Below are 27,285 nucleotides of genomic sequence, written 5' to 3'. Positions count from 1 at the left end.
GAGGGCAAGTCTTTCTTCAACTCCTAATGGCATGAAACAACTTCGTATGGCCCAGGACCAGAAGTGAAGCACTAGCAAAAAATGTAATCCAGTTGATGACTGTGCTCACACACTACGGAGGTGGCAGAGCCCAACACACCCACAGAGCCATGCTAGATAACTTTACAATATTAACAGATGCATAAGCAGCTGATCAACTCTAATAGAGAAACTGGCCACAGCAACAAATCACTTAGGCTTGCACACGGCCCATGTAAACAAACATTGGTGGGTTGTCACAGGTGCTGGGGAAAAAGTGCTACAAACAAAAATGAGATAACTCTTGACTTTACAACATACCTTAACATCTGCAATAAGGGCGTCCTCATCCTCTATGCCTGTGGGTACACACTTCTTGTGTAGGGGTAAAGACTCCAGCTTGTCTACAAGACAACGCAGACCTTCAAGCTCAAATTGGGTCAGATGCACCTTGTTGCCCTTATGAGGGCTGTTGCTATGAGTGTCCCAGGCTTGGCCATTGTGAGAGCCTCGACTGGACTCTGAGTCCATGGAGAGAGTTCTCTTGAGATCTGGCAAACTCCGACAGCCTTTATTTAGTTCTTCATAGTCTAGATTAGCACCATTGGCTACAGGGCTAGTGAGGACCGACCGCCTAGTGACAGGGCGGCGCGATTCCTTTTCTGCTGCTGCATCATCTTCATCCACAGTGCCTGACTCCAAGCCGCATAACTCCATATCTGTATGTAAAGGGTAGAACAGTGATAACTGAGCAGATCTGCCTGTGGAACAGCTTTGGAGAGAATTAAGGTGTTGCAGTATTTGTACTATTCACTCAGCCACCACAGCGGCCTGGGCAAAATGGAGTACAGCTCCCTAGCTGTTGTGCACACACTCTTGGCAAGAGTGAGCATGCAAGTGTATCAGTCAATACCCTGCTGCATTTCAAAGTTGGGAAAATACAGCACACAGCAGCTGTGACCCATTTGCCACTTGCCTATCAATGGGGAACACAAACCACTACAAACTGTAGAAATATGTAATCTGTATTCTGGCATATTCCACCAATCTTGGAGAAAATGCTTAATTAAGAGGTTACTTTTGCTGAAGTCAGAAGGCATCAAAACAAGTGATTCTTTTTATTCTAATGTCAACCCAGATGAGAGTTTAGCTTGGAAGCAAAGTGTTTTTAGAAATTCACAGAAGAATGACAGCCAAATAACAGGGAAATAACTCTTACCCATGCTGAGTGACTCCTTCTGAAAGTCCTTGGTTAGGTGGGAACGGTTGGTGATGCAGAAGACATAGCGTTCTAGTACGTACCAGCACATTTCATAATAAAAGGGATAGCGAAATTTATTTGGAACCTGTCAATGTGTAAGAAGTGAGAAGGCTGAGTCTAGAAAATGCTACCAGTTGCACACCCTTGTAAACCATCCTATTACCATTCACTCCCTTTTAGGGAAATAAAAATACTACTTCTCCCCTCTCAATAGAGAAGTTCATCAGTTAGTTTATTATTTACTGCTGAGCGAAGCACCCCCATTCCAACCAGAAAAGCTAATCAATTTCTCAAAGTTGCCAACCTTCAATTAAGTTATCTGTTTATGTTGCCTCTCTATCATCTGCCACGGATTGCTTCGGCTTCCTCAGATGCCTGACAGAGAAATACGTTCTCTCCTGACTGTCCAAACTGCTGCTGGCTACAAGGCTTACTACAGCTTTATGGGCTGATCTTGCAAACATCATAGCCTGATACTCCATAGCTGCATGGCAATGAACAGTGGCAAAAGCAGCTGTAGAAATCTGCTGATTTGGGGAGTGAGGATTGGACTCAAACACTAGAGACTAACTGTGGGGCACTCAAATGCCAGAAACACAAAAGGTGGAATATGGTGGAATTTTCAGCCTATTGCATTGGTGATACAACCAACAAATCAAGGTGGGGGGTCTCTGTAGGCCACAAAAAACTTTACAGGGGCAATATGTGGTCCACGGGCTGATTATCCCTGCTATAGACACTCATTTAGATCTTCCCTTCCCTTCTACAAACAGAACAGCCTTTATTTATTCTTTATTTACCAAAATGTATATACTGCTTGATTGCAGTTAAACTTCTCAGTGGTTTGCAAGAAATATTAAAATTATCAATAAAAGCAGCCAAAACATTTAAAATTAACAGTAAAATAAAAGAGGTTTAAACATGTCCACATCTACGTGTCTGGATAGGCTTTCCTAAACAATTTCCTTAAAGCAGGCACCGACAAGAGTACAGTGAAGCCCCCACCTGATGTCAATAGGCACGGAATTCCAAAGTGTCGATGCCACCACACTAAAAGATAGAATTCTTACAACTGTGGAACAAATATTATGTGGCACCTGTAACAGTACCAGCTCAGACCCTGCTCTTTCTGTTGGTGAGAGCATCCCATAAATGGAACTCTGCTCGCAGGACACTCTGCCAGTGAAAGGAGATTCAGGATCCAAGCCTATATATGTTGTCAAAAATCTTTCCTCACCAAGGTTCCTAAGAAAATTTGGCAGTCATGGAATTACAAAGATGGGTCCTCTTATGGATTGAACAAGATAGCAGCGTCAGAATAAACTGCCAGTTTTCACAGCAGAGGAAAAAAAATACTGCATATGCTCCCCAGAAATAAAAATTGCCTATTTCATTTACCAGTGAGCAAAGAAAATTCTGCGGGGAGCTAGTAGTATTGCTACTGAAATTCCTATGTTATTCAGGTTTGAAAACTTTTGGAAACCGCTTACCCGTGTGCGGTCTTCAATGCTGTAGATCCGCAGCTGCATTGGGATGTTGAAGCTGTGCAGAAAGTTACCCCCAAAGACCAGGGTGTCCATAGGAGTGTACACTGCATGGATCCAACCTGATAGCAAAAAGCCCATAAGTTAAGATTTTCTGATGTTGCATAATGGAGAACCTTGTGCTACTAAAGCTGATTTCTGCAGTATTCTAAGAGTTGTGCTTTCTGAAAAACAGGCCTGCTCTTAATCTCAGCTCCTGCTACTAAAAGCTACAAGATTCTTCCTCCTTTTCAGCAATGCGTGCCATCTTATTTTCAAAGGCAGGATCAAAAAGGAAACAATTCCAATTGACTTGGAAAAGGGAATACTGTTTTGGGGGTCTCTGATCTACTGTTTATTCTTCTCAAGTCCTTTCCCATACATAAGATTTGCCCATGTAGCTGACAGCCTCATTGGGTCTAAGGAGTAACAATAGTTAAAGCTCAAGACCACATGGCTAACAAACAAACTGCAAGAAATAACTCTTCTAATGGTTCAATGGACACATTTATTTTTGGCAACAGAAAATTAGTTTAAGCTCTGTTCACATTACCCTACCTGAGGGTATGACAAAGGTATAGCCTTGTTTGAGCTCAATACGCTGACAATTTGACACCCTGTCACCAAGAAAGATATCCCCTTGTTTTCCCGACAGCAGCCAGTTTTCATACAACTCCAGGTTCTGGGGAGTGGGTGGAATTAACCAAAAGACCTACAAGTGGAAAAAGATAGATTTAACAAACCTTCTCTTTTGAAAACCTACTGTTTGCTGAGATCCATTTGTTGCTTTGTTATATGAGCCAGACTTAAAAGAAACTCAAGAGCAGTGCTATATAAACCATGCAACAATTGGCCGACAAAGCCCACCTTCCCAAATAAAAGCACTTCACGCTTTACTCAGTAGCTTAGGTGCACTGGTGCTTACCCTGATAAATACATCAGTTGTGATGGGGGAAATTCAGCACTATCTGGCGTATATCCAAACATGCAGTGGAGGCTAACCATGGATCCTTGATTTTAAGTTCAGTTCTTGGCAGGGGTGGGAGATGGGGGAAAGAATGGGTCACTCCTTGAGACTGCAGCAAATGTTGCTGGAGCAACATGGACAAAAATAACTGAAGAGGTATATTAAACTACTTGTCCCAGAGTTGTCTCATCCTACCTTTCATCGGTGCCTTGTTGCATGCTGATTACTCTACCTAAAAACCTTCCCTCCCTAATTTTTTAGCACTCTTCCTCCAAGTAGTGGATCCTTAAGGTTAGGTTTTTGGCAAAATCTTTCAGCACTATCTGTCTTGTATGTACCACAGACTAACCTCCCCCTACATCTCTACTCTATAGCGCAGAACACATCATTTATTTTCTATATGTGCCTTCCTTGCTGCGAATGTGAACGGTTTAATGGCCAGCAGTATTCATTACCGTAAGAGGCAGCCTCAATATTTTGCATTATGTGGAAATTGCTTTTCATGTGTAGTATAGTACGCCTGGATTGAGTGGTTAGTATTAACACACAAACTAAAATGAAACTTCAATTGCACAAACAGTGCACAGCCAACACTGCTCAAAAAAATGAGAGTCATTGCAGCAATAAGATGTGCCAAGAGCAGGCAATGCACAAATCAGAAGGTTAAAAACCCCAAATCATAATGAAGGCTGTGAGTTGGTGAATCTTTATGGTTTGCATTTTGTAGCAGTAACCACACTATGCTTTCAGTATTAAATGAATAGAACAGGAAGTTGCAATTACAATTCAGAATCAAGTAATTTATTTTCATGCCTACAGAGACAATTTCTACTTCAGCATTCAAGAGTTTTAACAAATTACCTGCCTTTTGTACTTATTTCCACCAAAGCAAAGGTTTGTTTATATAAAGTGAATGAGGAATATTTAGTAGTCACACTGACAGAATTAGAATTATTGGAGAGCTCAGCGTTGTAGTTTCCTCAAATTTCTTTAAAAAGTAAGAAGTTGTATGTACACAAACACTAACCACTCAAGTACACAGCACATGCCCTACCGAATATTATGAAATATAAGGTACCTAAACCACTTTGTTGTTTCTAAAAGTAATCCGTATGTGTAATCCTCAGCAATGCCTCAGTTTGTGAGAGAGACCAGATTAAGCTACTGATAATTTGTCTCTATGCCTTATTTGCAACAAAAACCAAGGAATACTTCTCTAAACTGGTGAAGCTAGAGAAACAAGTACCTGTTGTCTACAAAGAAGCAGAGGTGCCAAAAATTATGTTTCTGACTGGAGGGAGAAAAGGGTGGGTGGATGGAAACAAAAGTTTGGATAACATGGATTGTCTAGAAATGTGTGTTTAAATGTTCACAGCTTTTGAATGTTTTCACAGACAAGCTTGTAATTCTCTCTGTGTGTGTGTGTGTGTCCATGCACACACACGTTAATTAATTCCTCATATAAGGCTGGATGGAAGGCCTGTAACCACTAATGGAAGCGAAATAGGAAGAAAAGACTATATCGACTAGGAATCTTGCAAGCTCTCCTTCCCCTTCAAGATCCCTAAATTTGCTTTAAGGCTTTGGAAACCCCTAGAGCATACTGGAGGGTACACAAGGAGATGAAAGGGAGAGGAAGTTCAGTTGCCTACACAGCAATTGTTATGTGCATGCAGTGATTTAGTTGGACACAACCTCCCAAATTTTAAAGCATACCAGCGGATACAGTGAGCTCTTATATTTTCAATGTTATTTTTTTTAAAAAAAAAAGATTGGATGTTATTTGATTCAAAGTATGTATATCCTGCTTTTCCAGTATAATGTCCTCAAGTTTGTTTAGCAATGCAAATGATTTAATATACATCTGTTTCACTAATCACTCATACATCTCCCTTTCAATTTGCTCATGTTCCGTTAGTTACATACTGTATCCACCTGGGAATCCTATTCAACAGTACAATAAGCTTAGTTGTCCTGATTCTAAAGCACAGTGACCAAACACAAGCTAATGAGCTGCATGTGGCTCCCTGGGTGGTTCAAGAAAGTGAAGCAATTAATGATACAGCAGCTCTGCAGTGGGCAAGTGTTCTAGAAGCACAACAGAACCTTTCCCATGTCTCCTTCACCCTCCCTGCCCTTCCTTTCTTTTTTAGTCAGAAGCCAGACTGAAGGATTTCTGAACAAAGCAGACACAGCTTCATGATTCACAGGGTCCAGTGTTTTGGGATACCTCAGCAGGCAAATGAGAAACGGAATTCCAATTTTACTCAGTTAAGCATTTAAAAACTATATCCTTCTGCACAATCTCCCACACAAAACAGAGCAACTTGCTGGGATTGTCACAATACCTTCCCCCCTCTGTGGATGTGATACCACACTGAAGTGCCACCGAAGTCTACATGGAAGTCTGTATAGCAGCCCTTGACACTCATCAGACAGTACCTGAAATGAAATCAGCAATATGAAACTGCAACTCAAGTCCAATCAATCTTGCATTTCTATGCAGATGGAATAAATGCTTGGTATTAGAGTGCTTGCTGACAGTATTTTATGGGTGACTGGCACTTTGAATCAAAGCACTAATCACCCAGAATTTACACATTCAGGATGCTGACCCCCATGCCAATTGCTGTTGATCTAAATGACCACCATGGGGCACAGCTACTATTGCATCAGAACAGGGGCAACAGGGAACTACATCCCAACAATGTTGTAACAGGAACCACCTCCACTTTATTATTGCAATTCCTGATATTTTCAATCAAATAAAGATAACCTTTCGATAATATAGTGTGCAAGGCTGTTCTGTATCACTGTCATGTTAGGAAAAACAACCTTTAGGTTTCTGGCTTGGATGACTGAAAGAGTTTGGGCATTATATTAAGGAGAGGCAGCTTTAGCAGAGACCTCATTCTGAAATCTCGCCCTAGTGGATAGGTGGTTACACACAACATCTGAAACTACTTACTTCTGCACCTTGGGATACTGCATATCCAGAATAGCGTTTGTTGATTCTGTCTGACTTTCCTTCAGATGCCTTGGCCACATATTATCAACCCAATCAATCAAATCCACCTGAAACCATACAGGTATTAGAGCAAAGTTTAGACAGCAGAAATACTAGGAGGATTCATTGCTACAGAACATAATTGCTAATGGCAGTCAAAATAACTTAATGAACTGAATATAAAATGCTATACTTACTTTGAGGTACATTATCAGTAATACTTACCTCATACTCTCTAGCTACAAATACAGTATTGCACTATGATCTCCATATATGTTAAATTCCTGAAGTATCAGATATGAAATGAGTACTCAGCTTATTAATGTCTCAATTAATTATGCAACCATGGCCCTGATTCTGTAATAGCTTTCCATAGCAAAGTTGTTACTGAAAGTAATTTCCAGTTGGATGACCAAGATGACAGTTTGGAATGAAGAAAATTGAGTAGACATCATGTGCTGGTCAACATAAGTCTGGGAAAGTCATTTCCCAAAGTGGCTGCCAGCCATCCTCCAGCAATCTTTCTCTCATGAATTATGACATCTACATCCATAAAATTTGTCAAGCTACATGTTTTGAGATGTCTCAGTTCTTCACAAGTTATATGTACATTAGTTTTATTATATTATAATGCAAATAGTAGAGGAGAAAGCAAGAATAAAGATTTAGGATTGTGCATCTCAAAATAAGCGTTGGGCCAACACAAATTATATGCCAACATCGCCAAATGAGGGTTCGCTACAAGATGACAATTGGAGGAGTGTAGTTCAGTGGTAGAGCATCTGCCTGGCATACAGAAGGTGCCAGGTTCTATATCTGCCAGGTATGGCTGGGAGAGTTCCCTCTCTCAAACCCTGGAGAACTGTTGTCAGTCAGCATAGCAAATACCAAGCATGACAAGGTCTGACTTTGTATAAGACAACTTTCTATGTTCCTATGTTATAGTGGACACTCTCCTGGAGGTGAGGATACATCATGCTAATTCATCATCTTATTGTGGAGGAACAGGCTGACCAGGGATGCATCACCAACACCTGAGTTGACTCAGCTTTGGCCACCTGGGTACTTGGGGCAACATCAGCCCAGACAGGCATAGTGGGTGCGGAGCTGTTGCTGTAGTCCACAGGAATTCACTTACCACTACTGGGAAAGCCTTCTTTCTTGGAGTAGGACTGGAGGGCCTGCAATCTGGTGTTGGGCCAAAGGCTAGGGATGCTGCTCATCAGCCTCCATAGCTGAGCTGGCCAATGGTGTATTGGGCGTGATGTTGGAGGAACCCAGAACTGTTGTTTTGGGTGACTTCAACATTCATGCTGAGGATGCCTCAAGTCTTGCTTGGGAGTGCATGGCCTTCATAGCAACCATGGGCCTGTCTCAAATGATCATCAGTGCAATGCACAGAGAAGGACATACCCTTGATTTAGTCTTTGCTTCATGCTGACTGGGGTGGTCTGGAAAAGGGGGTGGGGCATGTCATTCTCAGACCACTTCCTGGTGAGATTTGGACTTGCAGCAATGATTCTCCCCTGCAAGGGTGGGGGACCAGTTAGGGTGATCTGCCCCCCGATACGAATGGAATCTGTTGAATTCCTCACTGCTTTGGGGGTTTTCCAGTGGATAAAGCGCGTGACCCTGTTTATGTCCTAGTTTCACTAGGAAACTGAGACTCGTACAGCCATTGACACAATTACTCTGGTGCTGTGGAGTCTGTTTTGCTCCTTGATATACTAAGGAGCTGCAGATGATGAAATGGACTGGGCAAGGACTGGAGCATAAGTGACATAAATCTCACTTTGGAGGGCTCCTAACTGGTTTACCATGTGGTTTGGGCTCCATGTGTTCGGGCTCCTAACTGGTCTACCATGAGGCAGTGAGGGCAGCAAAGACATCCTACTCCACTGCCTCAGAGTTGTTCCGTGTGGTCTGGAGGCTACTTACTTCTGAACAGAGAGTACACCTCTGGAGTACATGGTGTCTAGCTATAACTGGATGGCTGAACACTTTGAGGATAAAGTCACTTGACTCCGTAGCAATTTAGATGCCTACTGAGATGTCCAATGTAATGTCCAGCCAGTCTTTTGGTATCAGGTCTAGTAAATGCAGGTCTAGTAAATGCAGTCAGAGGATGTGGACAGGATACTTGCAGTGATGTGCTGACCACATGCTCATTAGCTCCTTGTCCATCTTGGCTTATTAAAGCTAGCCGAGTTGGGGTGACTGAATGGGTCAGAGGCGTGGTAAATGCATCTTTGCATGATGGGAATGGTGCTGCAAGAGCATGGCTTGTGGCCATTTTGTAAAATGGCTTCTGCAGATTTATTTCCACTTGTGTACGATGTCTATCCAATGTTTCATTCCAAGCAGTGTATTCTATGTCACCCAAGTTGCAATTGCCATCAGCAATAACTTTCCTATGGAAGTTTATTACAAAGTCTAGACTACAACCATGACTAGAAGATGGAATCATGGTGAATGGCCTTGCATCTAAGTAGTTATTCAGGAATGAAAAGTTCTGCTCCAGCTGCCCTTAATGTTTACATGTTCGTAAGAATCCATACCATTCTAAAAATAATAAGCCATTTCCCTCACATTTGCTAACTGCATAATTATGACTTAAGGAGCTTGGTTTGCTCTCCCTTCTTCACATCACAAAACCTGCAACATTTATACTCAATTAGGGCAGCTAGCTGAGATACTGCTAAACACTAATTTGTATTTAAATGTGTAAGCCCTTGCAAGAACCTGTGCACTGATAGCATGCAGCTTTAAAATGTTCAAAATGACTACGCAGAACTACATTAGCCAATGTATACAGAACTTTGCTACTGAGCTAATGAAGGGACAAGATTCAAGTAATTAAGGCTTGGCTAGAAATTAGCCAGCACTACTTGAATTCTTCTCACAAAATTCACACTACTATAAAGTATCATCCTTAAAGTTAACTTACGCTACCACATAGATGATTCATACTATACAAACTTAACTTCACTCACCACTGTAAACAGCGTCTTTATTTCTCACTAGCACTAATGATTTTATTGAAAGTATGGGTTACATCTTGGATTCCTCTCTTACATTGATGGCTATTGGTAAATATGAGAATCTAAGTCACCCTATATGATTATGAGTATTTGAAGTGTGGTGTTACAGGTACATTTAGTTAGGAACCAGAAGGTATCTGTAAAAACTAATTGGCATCAATCAGCTGACTGGAATTTACCCAAATGGATGTGAAATAATTCCCTTCTTCAAACAATTCAAATTAAAACTTATGAAGCCCCATATCTATTCAAATGAAATGGAAAAAGCAGGGTGATGTTGGCAGGGCAAGGGTCTCTGCTTACTGTATTTGGCCTCTGCACCAGGTTCTCGAGCCGTGTGTGGCTGAATTCCAGGCTGATGACATTATACAGCTTCTCTCGCTCCTCCTCTCGAGTTTCATAATAGCGTGCCCACTGTGCCATGGTCATCTCAATATCCCTTTGTGTGTTTACATCCATGACGTCCACCATCCTTCGACTCCCTATCAGGACACAGAAATATGTGGCTACTTGGGCTAGAAATTGTAGTAGGAAAGGTGGGAGGGACACCAGAGTATAGAAAAAAGATTAAAGAATGTATGGGAGGACAGGGTATAGGTTATCCGCTCAAAGCCCCCTGATTTTGAAGAAGTTTCAGCTATTTTCCCACAAAGTCAGGGTTTTTTTTAATAAAAAAAATTATGTGTAACGAAAACCAAATTCCATGTCAGATTTCAGATTGTTCATATGTTACACACAGCCGATACTCTGAGCTACTAAAAAACAGGAGTGCATAATTACCTACGTAGAGTCGTACATCATTCACACTGAAGTCTGGATCTGGCATCCTGTAAAATGAAAAAAAAAATTAATGCAATAATCACCCAATAGCCCTTCACCATGCAATTTTATCCTGGGCACTTCGGACACGAACTACAAAAACTTCATAGGTTTGCTTCAGCCTTCAAAGAGTAAATGTGGAAACATACAAATCCTGTGCCCCCATCTTCGTTTGCTGTCACTGCAAGTGTGGCTCACTTTCTAAAGGGCAATAATTCTCAAGCAGACAGATGGGAGAGAGTGTTATACTTACTGCCTAACATGGTCTTAGCCAGTTCTAGGGCTTCTTTTCTCCAACTATAGGTGCAGCTGTTTCGGTACTGCTCTAAACTGAAAAAAAAGTGCCAGCTGCAGCCCGTCCCTGATAGCCTGTCCTCAATCTGTCCACTGGCTAGCAACCTACAGATTAGACTACTGGAATAGCCTGCACAAGGGCTGGACCTCTGACTGGGAACAGTTGGTGGGAACATCTCTCACAGGTGATTAAACATCTTTGCTGGTTATTGGTCCATTTCCAAGCAGAATTTAGAGTACTAGAACATACCGTATTTTTCGCTCTATAGGACGCACTTTTTCCCCTTCAAAAATGAAGGGGAAATGTAGTGCGTCCTATGGAGTGAAGACGCCATAGCCCCGCGACCCTCTCCTGGCTGGAGAGGTGACGTGTGGCTATGGCGGGAGCCTCTTAAGCCGCGCGCCACCTCTCCAGCCGGGAGAGCGCGCACGGGGCTAAAGAAGCCATGGAAGCTTTCCGCTGCTCCCTGATCTGCTCTTTGGGGCTGGTGGTGGGCTTCCCCCCGCCAGCCCCAAAGAGCAGGTTGAAAGGAACCTGAAGCCTGGAGAGCGAGAGGGGTCGGTGCACACCGACCCCTCTCGCTCTCCAGGCTTCCAAGGTAGCCGCCTGAAGGAGACTGAACGCACCTTAAACGGCACCTTGTTTTAGAGGGGGAAAACAAGAGGGGGGAAATTCTCCCCCTCTCTGCGCAGCGCCTCCTGCCGCTTCGCTGAAGGGGCGCTGGGCAGAGAGGGGGAGATTTTATTTCTTGTTCTCCCCCCTCTAAAACAAGGTGCGTCCTATTGTCCGGTGCGTCCTATGGTGCGAAAAGTACGGGTTCACATAACCCTGCCCAAGAACTGCTGTCTGGCTCTCCTAAACAGAGGCAAGGCGAGTGGTATCTGAGAGGACCTTCTTGTGGCAACCAAGCTGTGGAATTCTCACCAAGTAGGTTTGCCTGGTGCATATTTTGCTGTTGTTCAGACACCAGAACTTTTACTTTTCCCCAGGGTTTTAAACTGAGAGTTTATTTTTCTGCCATCTTTACTCAGTGTTTTATCTGCAGTTTCCCCACACTATTGTGTGCATTTTATTGTTTTAACTCCTTGTAGTTAGCCACTGTAAGTAGCAGTAGTATTTTATATTGGACAGCAGTGTGTATATATGTAATTAAAAAACACCTTTGCAGATGGAAAATTGCTGCAGCCATGCCAGCGTCAGTGAAAGGCAGGCAGGCATGTTTGTACCAATTACTTGTGCCAGATTATCTTGGGAGGAAAATGAAGCAAGGAAGGTGGTTGTGGTTCTTGGTATCAGTTGTGTTTTAGAAATGCTGTTAGCCACTTTGAGGACTCTAAATCTAATGAATGGACTCATAAGGACTAATGAGGACTCATAAATCTATTGAATGAATGAATGAATGTTCTTTGAAAGCAGAACAAACCATGGCTGTATTCTGTCCCATGATTAAAGCAGCAAGAGGAACACTTTGGGTCCACAGCTTAAGTCAGTGGTTTTCAACCAGTGTGCTGTGGCACCCTGGGGTGCCTTGAATGATAGTCAGCGGTGCTGTGGGCAACACTAGCCTCTGTCCCGCTTTCCTTCCCTCCTTGCGTCTCTGCCTCTCAAAAGCTTGCACAGCTGTTTGTTACAGCAGCCCTGGCTACAAGCTCCTCTGGCAAATGGTGCCTCTGGGGCTGGCCAGGGGGTGCTTCCCAGGCCCCTGCGGGGTAGTGTGAGGAGGCACCTCTCTTTGGGGAAGGGGGGGGCAGCTCAGAGACTAGAGGCAGCAGCAGCAGCTGCCCCTGTAACTCCCAAGGAGACGGGAGAGAAGGCTGAGGGAACATTCCACAAGGGAGGGTGTTTGAAAAAGGGTGAGAGGCTCCCAGCTCCGCAGGCAAGGGGTGACATAACTGGGTTCCTGAGCCCCACAGGGGTGCCGCAGAAAGAATGTAGCTGGTCAAGGGAGCCATGGACCAAAAAAGGTTGAAAACCTCTGGCTTAAGTCCTTATGGAAGGTACACCTTCGGAAGACTCACTATGCATGCTGCGAGTCAAGGACCTTGCTGCACTATCTTTCAGTGAGTCAGAAGATTATTACTGTAGTGGGGATGAAACAAGGATGAAAATGCCAGCAAACAGGACTGGATACAATATGACTGCAGCTTCTGAGATTCAATATTTAACCCACTGGCTGGGATGGAATCCTGAATTTGAATTAGAAGCTTCTTCAGCTATATAGGAGACGCATTCTGGGAAATTTGCTGCATACTGAGGTCAAGCTCTGCACACAAGAGACTGCTCTGAGGTAGGCTGGTACCCCACTGCTTTTTGCAGTGCTGGTCATGCTGGCTTCTTCCCTCTCACTTTCCTCCTCCCTGCCTTCTCATACATTTTTAAATTTTATTTTTCTTTGCTGCTGCATTTGCAGTGCCAGCAGTTTCTCCACCCCCTTCCTATCTTGTTCAGAAGAAGAGCTGTGGGTTTTTTTGGGGCGGGGGGCTTTTTCAGAGTGAGGCCTTCTGAGCAAGATTGCCAGGAGACTACTTGAGCTCAGTTTGTGTTGTCATCTAGAAAGACAGTTTTAAACTTAGGTTTTGATTTTTGTTCTAAAGTTACAAGCAACTTTACATTTCCCCCCAAATTTTAAAACAGCCACTGCCGCCAGCTGATGTAGGTGTCAGGCATTCTTCTGGCCACAACACCCAGAAGGCCTCACACCTTCATCCTTTCTCAGAGAAAGGCAAGGCAGGGAAGATGTGGCAGAAGAGGTGGTAAAGAGCCATGCTGGGCTGGCAGCTGGCTGCCCAAGCCAATAATTAATCAAATAAGGGGCCTGTGAGATGCCAATTAGCTATCCCTTGTGCCTACTGCCTTTGGCAATTGTCCCATTATACCTCATCATTTCACCAGTCCTGATTAGGCTTACTTTACTAGCAACAGTGAACAACTTAACTAATGGCAAACACTTTGCATCAACACTTACTTTATTCCAAGTCCATCACAATTTTTGAAGATCAATGGATCTCTTAAGCCACCACGCTGAATATATTCCACATTGAAGTCTGTCGGGAGGAGAGAAGACATTTGTTAAGAGAGGCTAGCAGCTGACAAGAAGGTACTGGGAAAAAGCTGTATTTTAAAAAGGGAGACAAAGTATAAAGAATGCTAGTGACACTGTCCAGAGCAATACATTATTCACTTGCAGCCACATGACCCTTAATTTGGCAGACATCTATGAGTATTCAGATTCATGCATACATATATAATACTGGTTAATCAAAGGTTGACATTGACACAAAAACCTTTATGTTGATTCTCCGCCCAAATTATCCACTCTAGCTTTCAGATGGTCTTATGCAAGGATTTTGGCCAATTGCTACTTCAAAGTTGAAAGGCAAAACAGTATTCCAATCCTTCTCTATTCCCTTGCTCATTCACTTAAAGGCATTTCAATCAGCTGCGTTCCAAAGTGGTACACTTCCAAGGAGCAGATTCAGAACTATTCCAAATCTTGGCTCCTATCTACAGCTGAGGAACTGACCAATTAAAAAAAAACAAAAAACATTTTTGTACAGAATTTCCCACAGTAATGCAAGTCATTAAGTGATAGCTGATGCTATTTTTCAAGGACAACATTGTCCAGCAGGTGCCTCAAGAAGGGACAACAAAGGAGATGCACAAGTAGTAAAAATGCAAAATTAGGTGCAATGAATTCTCCCAGAGTTAAGTCCTCTTGAGTTCAGAAAGGGACATTTCTAGTTCTAAAAAGCTTTTCCTTCTATATGCCATCCTCCCCTTCTACATTCACAACAGCAGTATTCACTATGCAGCCCATTCACAGGTAACCTACTGAACACAAAAAGTTTAAAACACTCACATGAATCAAATGTTCCTCAACCCCAGGGGAATCCACCTTGTATGCAGAACTGTCTTGTCTGTGGGTGGCCCCATTTTGCTGTCTGGATAGAGGTCCCATGACTAAGCCCAATATTAGAAAGGATCACAATGGGTCCGTCACAGAAAGATGCATAAAAAATGGTATCATTGCCTTTGGCTGGCCACAGTTCCTTGTGAAAATAACATCTGTACCCTACACTGCAGTGGTGGGCACAATGTCAGTAAGGATCACAAGGTATACTACTGACAGACCTCTAGGAGACCACCAGCTTCCTGCTCCCAGAATCTGAACTACTTATATCTATAGTTTTTCATTTAGATGATAAATAGCTAGCAGATTTTCCCCAAGCCACCTTATTAATATCACATAATAATCAGGATCACCATTTAGTATGGATAGTGTGTTTCAGAAGTACCTATATTTCTGGTTACTGTGAGAATAAGTGACAACAATAAATGTTTCTTAAAAGGCATTGTCTTTTTACAATATAATCTTGAATATAGGACTTTTGCCTGTGGCTGACATGACTGTGGCTCCTGTTTCCTACCTGGAACCCTAAAAATTGTGATTTATTTCACAAGGCACTCTTATATTTCAAATAATGAAATGCAACTACAATAAAAGTTCTTAAAATGCATTTTTGTAATTGTTCTTCATGCTGGTCAGGCCATGGAGTTCTGCTTAAAAACAAGATTACACAAGCCTAAGGGAAGTCCACCTCACCATATTGCCATACTTTAGTGTAAAACGTGAGAGGTAGAACAATTTATTTTCAAATACTCTATGCAATCATGATGCATTTCAATTTGGTTCTTTTAAAATAGGAAGCTGGAGTTCCAATACACATGGTGCTTAAGCACATCTAGAGAGTCAAAACACACTTGTTGCTTATTACTGCAATAGAAAAAAGAGCTCACAGATATCTGAATCTTAGAAAGGTAGCTTGGCATGATGCTTACCTTTGCCTTCCATGAAGACCACAAAATCGGCATTAAATTTGTTGGTGGTAAGTTTCTCTTCGAGGTCAAATGTTCGTTTCCCCTCAATTTCATCATCTGAGATGCCATCATCCTCATAACGTCGTCTCATAGCACCACGCTGTGGAAATAGTGACAGGTGAGAACTGGAGGAGCCATTGTCTTGAACCCAACAGCTAGATGGCAGCAAGTTTCCAGAGATATGCAATGTACATGCACAACATGTGCTCGCATGTTCTTCTTGAGTATAGGTGATTAAACCAATACAACCTTCCGTAAAGAGATCCTGTTTACAATTATATTAGTTTTAAAAAACGTGCAATTACTTATCTGAATGCACTTTCTGTGTGACTTCATATTGATGTTGAATGATAGTCCTTTCCCACTACTAGAGTGAGTCAATGGCTATGTCTCAAGTTCCACCCTGATGCATGGCTCTCTGCAGTACCACTATCTACATATTAATGTGGAGGCCTGAAATGGGAAGTCTACATACATCGTGTTCCCTGCCTCAGATGTCCATGCTAATGTGTGGACAGAGAAGGTAGGGTAAAAAAAAGCCATGTGTCATCAGGGTAGGCCCAGAGGAAAGGTGACCCAGCCCTTTTATTCACACAATGCCCCTTCGAGGAAAGCATGATGGGGGTTAATGGCAACACAAGATGGTAAGATCCTGGTATTATACTTCCTGCTCATATCTACAGATTTTTGATAGTTCCAAAGAAATTGGATTCTTTATTTCCCTTAAATTCTGCAAACACTGTACCAGAATCTGGTGGCCCCCTAAGATGTACAGGATGAGTCTTTTAAAAGAGGCCCTGTGGAACATTTAAAGGACTCACCCTGTATTAACCAATTGCATTCCTGGAAGCACATCATTAGCCAAGTGTACCAAATCAAGCTCGGAGCTGAGAATGTAGTAAAATGAAAATTAACTATAATCCAGAAATGCCTACGTTTGCGATGAAGTCAGTCTGTTGAAGGGATGAGAAACTTATGGATCTTTAGGTTATGATGGATTACAGCTCCCATCATCCCTGATCCTTGGTCATGCTGGCAGGGACTGATGGAAGTTGAGTCCAACAAAATCTGGAGTGCCACAGCTTCTCCACCCAAGTCTATTGTCTTAGGAAGATTTGAGACATGGAAATAATTTGAGCAATTTTTGGATGAGGGTTTCCTGAAGAGGGCCTCATTTGTGTGAAGGTACAAACACTTCAACTGAAGCCGTTTATTTCCTGCAAATACTCAGTCTGGACTCAACTCTGTAATATTAAAAAACAAGTGACTAATTAAGTTAAGTCATAGCTCCTCTTTCTGATATACCCAGCCTAAGCCATACTCCTGCTGAAACACTGCCTTAGGCACTACCTTCCTTCCAGCAGTGCTAGACAGATACTTTACTATGTCAGCCTTGTCCATATAGGTATGTTTCCTTATTTCTCTCTTTTTTTCAAGCTGGGCTGTAAAAGGATTTGCTCAGTACGGTATTATGTTGCTACTGGACCCCCTAGTGGCCACATTTATTCACAATGGCTGTACAGTGGTACCTCTAGTTGCGAACTTAATTCATTCCGGAGGTCCATTCTTAACATGAAACCGTTCTTAACTAGAGGCATGCTTTTGCTAATGGGGCCTCTTGCTGCCGCTGGCACACAATTTCCGTTCTCATCCTGGGGCAAAGTTCTCAACTCAAGGTAACTCCTCCAGGTTAGCGGAGTTTGTAGCCTGAAGCGTTTGTCACTCAAGGTACCACTGTATTTCACATTGCAGTTACCTAGTTTTCCCTGAAACTATAAAAGCTCAACATATTAGATATTAACCAAAAGGCTAATATTCCTTGGATTCTAAAGTCCAAATTAATGGAAAAATGTAGCCATCCTGGGCAACTGGTTATTTGCACACTTGTGTTTAAATGAGCATGGATCTATTTAAATATGAATTTATGTCTCAGCTTGTTAAATCATGTTTCTAATATTACCACACACAAATTTTATTTATTATATGTATTATATACCACCTTTCCCTCCAAGCAGTTCAAGGTGGTGTGCATGGTTCTCCCCATTTTATCATCACAACTCTTTGAGATAGGTTAGGCTGAGGGACAGTGACTGGCGGTAGATCACTCAATGAGATTCATGGTTAAGTAGGGATTCAAACCCTGATCTCCTAGGACAATGGGCATAGTCCAAAACTAATACCCCTCACTGGTTCTCATGATATACACCTTGAAATGCAAGTTTTACTATAGTTTTTGGACGTTTTCCAGATAAAACCAGGATTAGTAATTTCACATGGCAAGAGATAAAGAGGGTGAAGCTACTTCTGTGCATAAAAAGCAAAAGTAGCTGTGATGGTCTAGATGGGGGTGCAGACACGTGGTGGAGCGGCAGAGGTGGAGAAAAGGCATCTCTCGCCCCGCACTGCTGGTCGCTTGAAGGCTGCCTTCCCTCACTTGGGCGGCAGCCCCAAGTGACTTCCGGGCAGTAGTCCCGAGCAAGGGCAGGTCTATTTATTTATTTATTTATTTATTTATGACCTGCGTAAGCACAGTCACACATGAGTGGGATACATGTAAGCGCCCCCCCCCACTTTCTTACAGGATGGGGAAGTCATCCCAGTTTGAAAATCTACACAGACCAGTGCTAGAAACAGATATATGAAAGCTAGGAGCTAAATGGCACCTTAAAACTAGGTTATGGGTGCAACAATGGAATGTCTAGGCGTGCCTTTTTATAACAAGAATACAAGCTGAAAATGAATGAACTGCAGCTAAAATATTATGTTCATTTTTCACATGGTCTAGTCCTTCCCCTACCTACCCCCATAATATTCTTAACAGGGTTTCTTCTCCAGTCTTCAGAGAGTAGCTAGGAGGCAGAAAAGGGTCCTCCTTTCCTTCCACTCTGCAGTTTTAATCTGAAATCTTGGGCACAGTACTGCACCCGGAGATCAGAAACTGTTCACCATTAATGATTCCCTGTCGCAAAATGCACCTAGAACAATGGGAGTTTCAAACACTCTCACAGACATATCTGAAGATGCTAAGACTGAACCAGGTACTGAGGTATTTAGCAATTCTGGCCCAGAAAAGAATTGGTCAGCTCATTCTATTTTTTACAGAATTAACTATGTCTATCTAGTATACTGCTGAGCTAAATTTCTCCTACAGGGGAAAACTGACTAACTCCTCTGTTGCATCATCAGTTCAATTATAAACTTGCTAGGCTATTTTGAAAGAGCTGGAAATGGAAGGTTAGCAACTCAAAACTGACCAGCCCATCCAGCTTCACGTCTCTGCAAGTCACTGTGGTGAATGACTATTATTCAGCCAGGAAAAAAATTGCTCCAAAAAATCCACTAAATACAAGATTGGATGCAAAAGATCTTTTGCAAATTGTTATATTCTGTTTTGCATAGTCAGACATTTACTGGTTTCACATACATGCAGTAATTTTAACAAAGCAAACAATGTGGAAACAAAAAACAAAACAAGTTACAAAGCCAAATAAGCAGTCACTCCCTTGCTTAGAAGCTATGAAGGAAATGACATGGCCATTTAAAAACTGACTTGTGAACTGTAGAAATATTAACAGTTTAATTTTAAAAAGAGACTACAGGTCCCAGTATCGCCTGTCTCCTGTGTCGCACACTGTCACTGACAGCATCAGCTTAGCTTATTGTGGCATTGAGATGAGGGGGGCAAAGCTTCATCTCCCAGTTTTCTGCTATTAAGAGCACAAGAGGCCCATCGCGAAAGGCTGACAACTACACTACATGCTTAATTTCAAGTTTATCCTGTTTATGGATTCTCCATACTAAATGAGGCAAAGGATATACTTGTTTGCCTGCAAACCTCTTGGTATGCCATCAAATGCTTCACCTTCTACAGTGCTTTGTATATACACAAAGTGAGACAGTCAGAAGATCAACTGACTTGCCCCATTCTACTGAAGGGTACATTCCTTATGATCAAAATGCTTTTACAACTTTTCTGCCTTCTTGAGACCCAAACAAGCAAAGTACTCTTAAAGAATAGAATGAAGTGAAAAGACCTCAGGTTCACATCCGATGCTGCTGTCCTGTTAGCACAATCTTGCGTGGCGAGCTCCCGCCCCCCACCAGAATAAATAAAGACACAAGACACCATAATTTAAGGTTAATTGGGCGAATTAGGCAACAACTTTATTGAATTCAGGAATGAGAGGCATTGGCTTAGGCATTGGTCCTAACGACTATCCGGCTCCAGCCCATTTGCTGGAGACACGGGGAAGGGTTAACACTATATCGGGGGAGTCTCCTGCCGAGGCACGTCGACTAGGAGCTGCCCCGGGTCACCGCTCTGGGGCGTGCCTTTGGCCCACACCTCCATAGGCTTCGGACAGGGCCACGCCCCCCGGAGTCCTTTAACGGACCACCCTTCGCTCACTGGGGGGAGGTGATGGCGTTCCTCCCCCCCCCACATCCTCTTAACCCCTTCTTATCAATGCCTACCGCCAATGCCGAGAAGTTGTGACGAGTTGCTACGAGGTAGGCGAAAAACCAAAAGGCCAGAAATTGCCAATTGGGAAAAATTCCTACCATGCCCCTTGCGGCGACAGACCAAAGTCCATAGCAAAGTCAAAGACCTACCTAAAGCCTACTTAAAGGGAGGGAGGGTGGGAAAACGTGAGGGCGAGCCGGCGAAAAGAGGGCGAGCCCCCTCCGCGCCGGCCCTAAATAGGGCAGGCCACACCCCCCCCAGCCAGCTGATTGGCTGGCTGGGAGGGCCAGACCCGGCCGGGATTCTCCTGCTCTCGCGGGGGCTGGAACCAGCCCCCGCTCACGTGGAGTGGGCGTGAAGCCCGCAACCCCACCTCCTGGGCAGGCCGGAAGTGGCTTTGCTTGCACAATCTTGCTTAGGCAACCCCCTGTGTAACCTCAAAATCTGCTCCAGAGGGTAGGAGAACCCTCCAGAGCAATTTTTGAGAGCATTGCAGGGAAAGGAGAGGAAGCCCTGTGGCATAAATAGACCTCTGTATACATAGAATCTAGAACTGTAGGGCTGGAAGAGACCCCAAGGCTCCTCTAGTCCAATCCCCTGCAATATATAGCATTAGAAACAACATACAGTCATACCTCGGGTTACAGACGCTTCAAGTTGCGTTTTTTTTGGGTTACGGACCGCCGAAACCTGGAAGTACCGGAAAGGGTTACTTCCGGGTTTCGTGGTTGCGCATGAGTAGAAGCGCTAAATCGTGCTTTGCACATGCACAGAAGCACCGAATCGCAACCCACGCGTGTGTAGATGTGCTGCTGCGGGTTGCGAACTCTGCGGGTTACAAACATGCATCCCACACGGATCACATTCGCAACCTGAGTGTCCACTGTATCTGTAAGAGTTGTACATACTAACCCAAATGACCCCTCACACATGCTTCAGTTACTTCAGAACCTATGTCAGGATTACCAGGATAAATAACATATAATCTGTGTGTGTGTGTGTGTGTGTGTGCGCACGCACACACACACACACACACACACACACACACCCATATTATATACCTATATTACTCTTGACATAGAGAGTAATATGGCACACACAACCTAAAGCTAGAAATTACACGCCTATATTGGGGACTTCCGGGGTGGCGCCATCGGTAATGGCGGACTCCCTCTGATCCGGAGGGACTAGCTCTGCGGGAATCGGGTCTGTTCCGCTACGGCGAAGCGGGGACCCTTGAAAAAATCACAGGCAGGTGAAGCCTGTGACTGTGGGACTCGGCGGGCACCTTTTGCGCTCCCCCAATCTCCAAAGGAGCCCGATTACGGGCTCTGGAGTGAAGCGGGGAAGCGGCGCGGTGCTGAGAGTCAACTGCTTCTTCCGTGGAGTGAAGCCGCACAGCCGTTGCCGGAGAGCGCTACCTTTTTCCTGTGACAATTTGGCTACAAAACAACTACCCGTGAGTAGGTTAATTTGGGAAATAAAGGAGAATAAAGACGCAATTTGATACCGAAGCGGGGAGGCATAAACAGGAAGTCTGCCTTCCATTCTTTGTAAATAGAGTAAAGCAATGAACTTGTAAGCTAAAACCTTGTAAGACGTTTGAAAAGGATTACAATTCTAACATCAAAACAACTGATTTCCCCCCTTGGCTGCAGGAGAGGAGGGGGGAAAGGTGTGAACTGTATTTCCCTGCAAAAAGAGAGAAAAGGAAGCTAAAATCCACCGCTTAAAACCTGGGAACGGGCTGCCAATGGACAATAGGAATGCCGTACTGTGAAACGCACTGTTGCTGAATAGAGGACTTTTTGACAGCTAACTCTGCAAGTGAGATACAATGTTTCTGGCTGGCTTCTCCTGGTTTTAAAGAAACTGGAAAATAACTGAAATTGAAACTGTCGTCTATTTTGTGAATCGGGGGATAAAAAAAAAAAGGGTTATTTATTTTAAGGTAACAACTTCTGACTGCTACTGTGTCGCCCTAGAGGAAGTTTAAATTGTTACAATAACAACTGGGCCGGGGGAATTTTCCACTTCAAAACAAGTTCTGGCCGTGGGACTGACCTTGGGCTCTAACTAGAGTGTTATGGCAGATGGAAAGGAGAAGATAGATTTGCCTCAGGAAAAAACAACGAGGTCTGGTAGATCATTTCGCCCAGACGCTGGGCTGCAGTGAATGAAGAGCATCAACACCTGGCCCCTCTGTCCCATTATCAGGGGCTGCATTTGCACAACCTAAACCTAAAGGAATGGCATCCGAAGATGTTTTAGCTCAGGCACTAGGCAAAATTAATGAATCTTTGGAAAAACTAAGTAAACAAGTAGCTGAAGCATCAATTAAAATTGATCAAAATACTACAAGTATCAACAATTTGGGACAGAAGGTAAATACTAATACAGAAACTATTGAGAAACTGCTACAGGAATCTACTTTGACCTGAAAGACAGCTGAAGAAGCAAAGGAAATAGCAGTTTCTGTAGAAGAGAAGATACCACCGATACACAGGCAACTTGAAGACCACAGGTCGATATTGTCTATGATTGAATTGAAGGAGAAACAAACGAATTTGAGGATCAGGGCCGTACCTGAACTTGAGAAAGACAATCTGACTGACTTTCTTATGCAAGAATTTGCAGACTTTTGGAACCCAGATTTGGAGAAGGAAGATTTTAAGATAGTGAGTGCTTTCAGGCTTGGAAGAGGAGGGAAGAAGAACAGGGTGAGAGACTGTTTGTTCACCCTCCGAACAAAAGAAGAGAGAGATAAAATCTTGAGTCTGCACTTCCAGAAGACTTTGGAAATACATCAGTCAAAGGTGGAGATATTTAAAGACATTCCGAAATATCTTTTGGACCTTAGGTCCAATTATAGAGATTTGGTTGCCCTGTTGAGAAGTAACGGAATCATCTTTAGGTGGGAATTTCCCCAAGGCCTATCTTTTAGCTTCAAAGGAAGAAAGATAAAAATAAGATCAGTGGACGACAAAGAAAGATTTCTGAAAGACCACGGAGAAGACCTGCAGAAAGAATCTGGAGAAGAGTTAAGAGCACTAGAAAGAGGAATATTAGACATAGCAAAACTACCTTTTGGATTAAAAGACTGCCCAGAGAAGGTGATACCACCGACAGAGCAGGAACAGGCACTTGGTGCAGTTGGAGGAAAGTAAAGTAACATCATGGCTCTGCAACTTTTAAGCTGGAATTGTAATGGTCTCAACTCCCCCCAGAAAAGGAAAACAGTGTTTCATTTATTAAAAAAGGAACAATTGGACTTGATTTGTCTACAGGAAACACATGTGACAAGGCTACATAGAAAAGTATTAATCAACAAAAGACTGGGCCAGGAGTTTATTTCATCGGATAAAGTTAAAAAAAGAGGAGTAGTGATTTATGCAAAGGAGAGACTATCACCGAAATTTATCTTTAAAGATGACCAAGGAAGATTTGTGGCAATTGAAATTCAAATACAAGGAGAGAAATTTTTAATAGTAGGAGTTTACGCACCAAATGAGGGGAAATCTGAATTCTTTAAAAAGTTGCATGAGACCTTGATGGACTATTTGGACTATAATGTGATTTTGATGGGAGATATGAACGGAGTGGTATCTACACTTATGGACAAGGCACAAAGACAGGTAGTCACTAAGGATGGCAGACTACCGAAAACCTTTTTTGAGATGACAGACAACTTGGACTTAGTTGATATTTGGAGAACAAAGAATCCCCTGGCCAGAGAGGGAACCTTCTTCTCTGAAGCCAAAATGACTTGGACAAGAATTGACCAAATATGGGTAACTAGAGGAATGGCACCAAAGACAAGAAAAGTGGAAATCTGCCCAAAAACCTGCTCCGACCATAATGCTGTCAAGATGGAGATGAAACTAACACCAACTGGCTCCTTCAGATGGAGGATGAATGACGCCTTATTTAGAGATGAAGAAGTGATTAAGAAGGCCCAAAAAACCTTGAGAGACTATTTTGAGACAAATATGAACACCAATGTTGAAAAAAAGAGTAATCTGGGACGCAAGCAAAGCTGTTATGAAAGGGTTCTTGATACAACAGAATGCAATAAAGAAGAGAATTCAAAATGAGAAGGAGGATAAAATATTGGAGAAAATAAAGGAAAGTGAAAAGAAATTGAGAGCAAAACCAAAGTCGCAAGAGATCTTGAGAGAAATAAAGTTATATCAAGTACAATATATGAAAATGATGAATCAGGAGATAGAATGGAAAATTAAACAAATGAGACAAAAGACATTTGAGTCGGCTAATAAATGTGGAAAATTGCTGGCTTGGCAAATGAAAAAAAGACAAAAACTAAATACTATTATAAATTTAGAAGTGGAAGGAAAGAACATACAGAACCCAGTTGAGATTAGAAACTGTTTCCAGAGGTATTTTAAACAACTATATTCACAAGGGCCACAGAAAGAAATTGATGTAGACCGATTTTTGAAAATAAATGGATTACAAAAAATCTCTCAAGAAAATAAATTAATGCTGAATTATAAAATAACTGAACAGGAGGTAGAAGGTGCCATCCAGAATATGCAATTAGGTAAATCTCCAGGACCGGATGGACTGACTTCTAGATACTACAGATCTCTAAGAGAATGGTTAGTACAACCTTTAAAGGAAGTCTGCAACGAAATAATGGATGGGAAAAGGGCACCAGAGTCGTGGAAAGAAGCATATATTACACTTATACCGAAGACAGAGACTGAAAAGACGCAGCTTAAGAACTACCGCCCCATATCACTGCTTAATGTGGATTATAAAATCTTTGCAGACATTTTGGCTAAAAGACTAAAAAAAGTGTTAGTGGAAGAGATTCATAAAGATCAAGCAGGCTTTCTCCCGGGTAGGCACTTGTCTGATAATATGAGAAACATAATCAATATTTTAGAAAAATTACAAGTGAATATTAACACCAAGGCAGTTTTGATATTTGTGGACGCGGAGAAAGCTTTTGACAACATTTCTTGGAGTTTCATGAAGAAGAATCTACAGGGGATGGGGGTAGGCCAAGGCTTTGGAAACGGTATAAGTGCAATTTATTCAGAACAAAAGGCTAAATTAATTGTTAATAACGTGGTGACGGAGGAATTTAAGATAGAAAAAGGGACACGACAAGGCTGCCCAATCTCCCCATTGCTTTTTATATCGGTCCTGGAGGTCCTGCTGAACATGATTAGAAGGGACCAATTGGTTAAAGGTATACAAGTCGGAGCTAAACAGTACAAATTGAGAGCATTTGCAGATGACTTAGTACTGACATTACAGGAGCCAGAATCTAGTACCAAAAGAGTTTTGGAACTGATTCAATAATTTGGTCAGGTTGCAGGATTTAAACTGAATAAGTCAAAAACAAAGGTTTTAGAGAAAAATTTAACAGCGATTGAGAGAGAGAGAGGTTTCAGAATGAGACAGGTTTAACAGTGGTTAAGAAAGTGAAATACCTGGGGATTAACATGACAGCTAAAAATGGGAATCTATTTAAAGACAACTATGAAAAATGCTGGACTGAAGTGAAAAAAGATTTAGAAATTTGGTCAAATTTGAAGCTTTCATTGCTAGGCCGTATTGCTGCGATAAAAATGAATGTATTGCCTAGAATGTTGTTTCTGTTTCAAACATTGCAAATCTTGGATAAAATGGATTGCTTCAAGAAGTGGCAGAGAGATATTTCTAGATTTGTCTGGCAGGGCAAGAAGCGAAGAATAAAATTTAAAATACTAACGGATGCAAAGGAAAGAGGTGGATTTGCCCTGCCAGACCTTAAACTTTATTATGAATCAGCAGCTTTTTGCTGGCTGAAAGAATGGCTGCTTCTTGAAAATGCTGACGTGCTGGACCTAGAAGGTTTTAACAATGTATTTCGGTGGCATGCATATTTATGGTATGACAAGGTTAAAGCACATAAAGCGTTTAAAAACCATATTGTCAGAAAAGCACTGTTTAATGTTTGGATAAGATATAAGGACCTACTTGAAAATAAAACCCCAAGGTGGTTGTCACCGATGGAAGCGAAAGCTTTGAAAAAGCTCAATATGGAGGCCAAATGGCCGAAATATTGGGAAATTTTGGAACAAGAGGGAGACAGATTGAAATTGCAGAGTTTTGAAAAACTAAAAAATAAAGTGCGAGATTGGCTTCATTATTATCAGATAATGGAGGCATATAATTTGGACAAGAAAATTGGCTTCCAGGTGGAAAAATCAAAATTAGAAACAGAATTGTTAGAACCCAAAACCAAGATTTTGTCAAAGATGTATAACTTGCTGTTGAAATGGAATACTCAGGATGAAATGGTGAAATCTGCTATGATTAAATGGGCACAAGATGTTGGACATAATATAATGATGGCTGACTGGGAACAGTTATGGACCACAGGTATGAAGTTTACGGCATGTAATGCCTTAAGAGAGAATATTATGAAAATGATTTACAGGTGGTACATGACACCAGTCAAGCTTGCAAAAATCTATCATTTGCCCGATAATAAATGTTGGAAATGTAAAGAAACTGAAGGTACATTCTTTCACCTTTGGTGGACGTGCCCAAGGATTAAGGCTTTCTGGGAGATGATTTATAATGAAATGAAAAGGGTATTTAAATATACCTTTTTGAAGAAACCAGAGGCCTTTCTCCTGGGCATGGTCGGCCAAATGGTGCCAAAGAAGGACAGAACTTTCTTTATGTATGCCACAACAGCAGCAAGAATACTTATTGCAAAGTATTGGAAGACACAAGATCTACCCACTCTGGAAGAATGGCAGATGAAGGTGATGGACTACATGGAACTGGGGGAAATGACTGGCAGAATCCGAGACCAGGGAGAAGAGTCGGTAGAAGAAGATTGGAAGAAATTTAAAGACTATTTACAGAAATACTGCAAAATTAATGAATGTTAGAATGATGTCAGAATGAAGTTAAGTGGTTTTAGTAGCAATGTTATAAAGGTGTATGTAAAAATGGATTGTTAACAGGTGAGAATCTAAAGCTATAATA

The 27,285-nt window shown here is 42.3% G+C and overlaps 1 protein-coding gene across 3 annotated transcripts in view; it reads right to left on the bottom strand.

The window, feature by feature from the left end:
- Positions 1–27,285, bottom strand: part of KDM2A (lysine demethylase 2A) — a 59,159-nt gene that overhangs the window by 18,814 nt on the left and 13,060 nt on the right. For all 3 annotated transcript variants that reach the window (XM_080994204.1, XM_080994205.1, XM_080994203.1), the window contains exons 4-13: positions 15,771–15,909; positions 13,897–13,975; positions 10,598–10,644; positions 10,121–10,299; positions 6,738–6,844; positions 6,118–6,211; positions 3,361–3,514; positions 2,770–2,885; positions 1,238–1,364; positions 340–737 (exon numbers count right to left, since the gene is read on the bottom strand). In XM_080994204.1, coding sequence (XP_080850330.1) covers positions 340–737; positions 1,238–1,364; positions 2,770–2,885; positions 3,361–3,514; positions 6,118–6,211; positions 6,738–6,844; positions 10,121–10,299; positions 10,598–10,644; positions 13,897–13,975; positions 15,771–15,909 — 1,440 coding nt within the window. The remainder of the gene's footprint in view (positions 1–339; positions 738–1,237; positions 1,365–2,769; positions 2,886–3,360; positions 3,515–6,117; positions 6,212–6,737; positions 6,845–10,120; positions 10,300–10,597; positions 10,645–13,896; positions 13,976–15,770; positions 15,910–27,285) is intronic.

The sequence above is a fragment of the Podarcis pityusensis genome, assembly GCF_964106645.2.
Source record: "Podarcis pityusensis genome assembly, chromosome: 1".
NCBI classification, from domain to species: Eukaryota; Metazoa; Chordata; class Lepidosauria; order Squamata; family Lacertidae; genus Podarcis; species Podarcis pityusensis.
The sequence above is the reverse complement of the archived record's forward strand: the minus strand, read 5'-3'. Positions and strand labels throughout refer to the sequence as shown.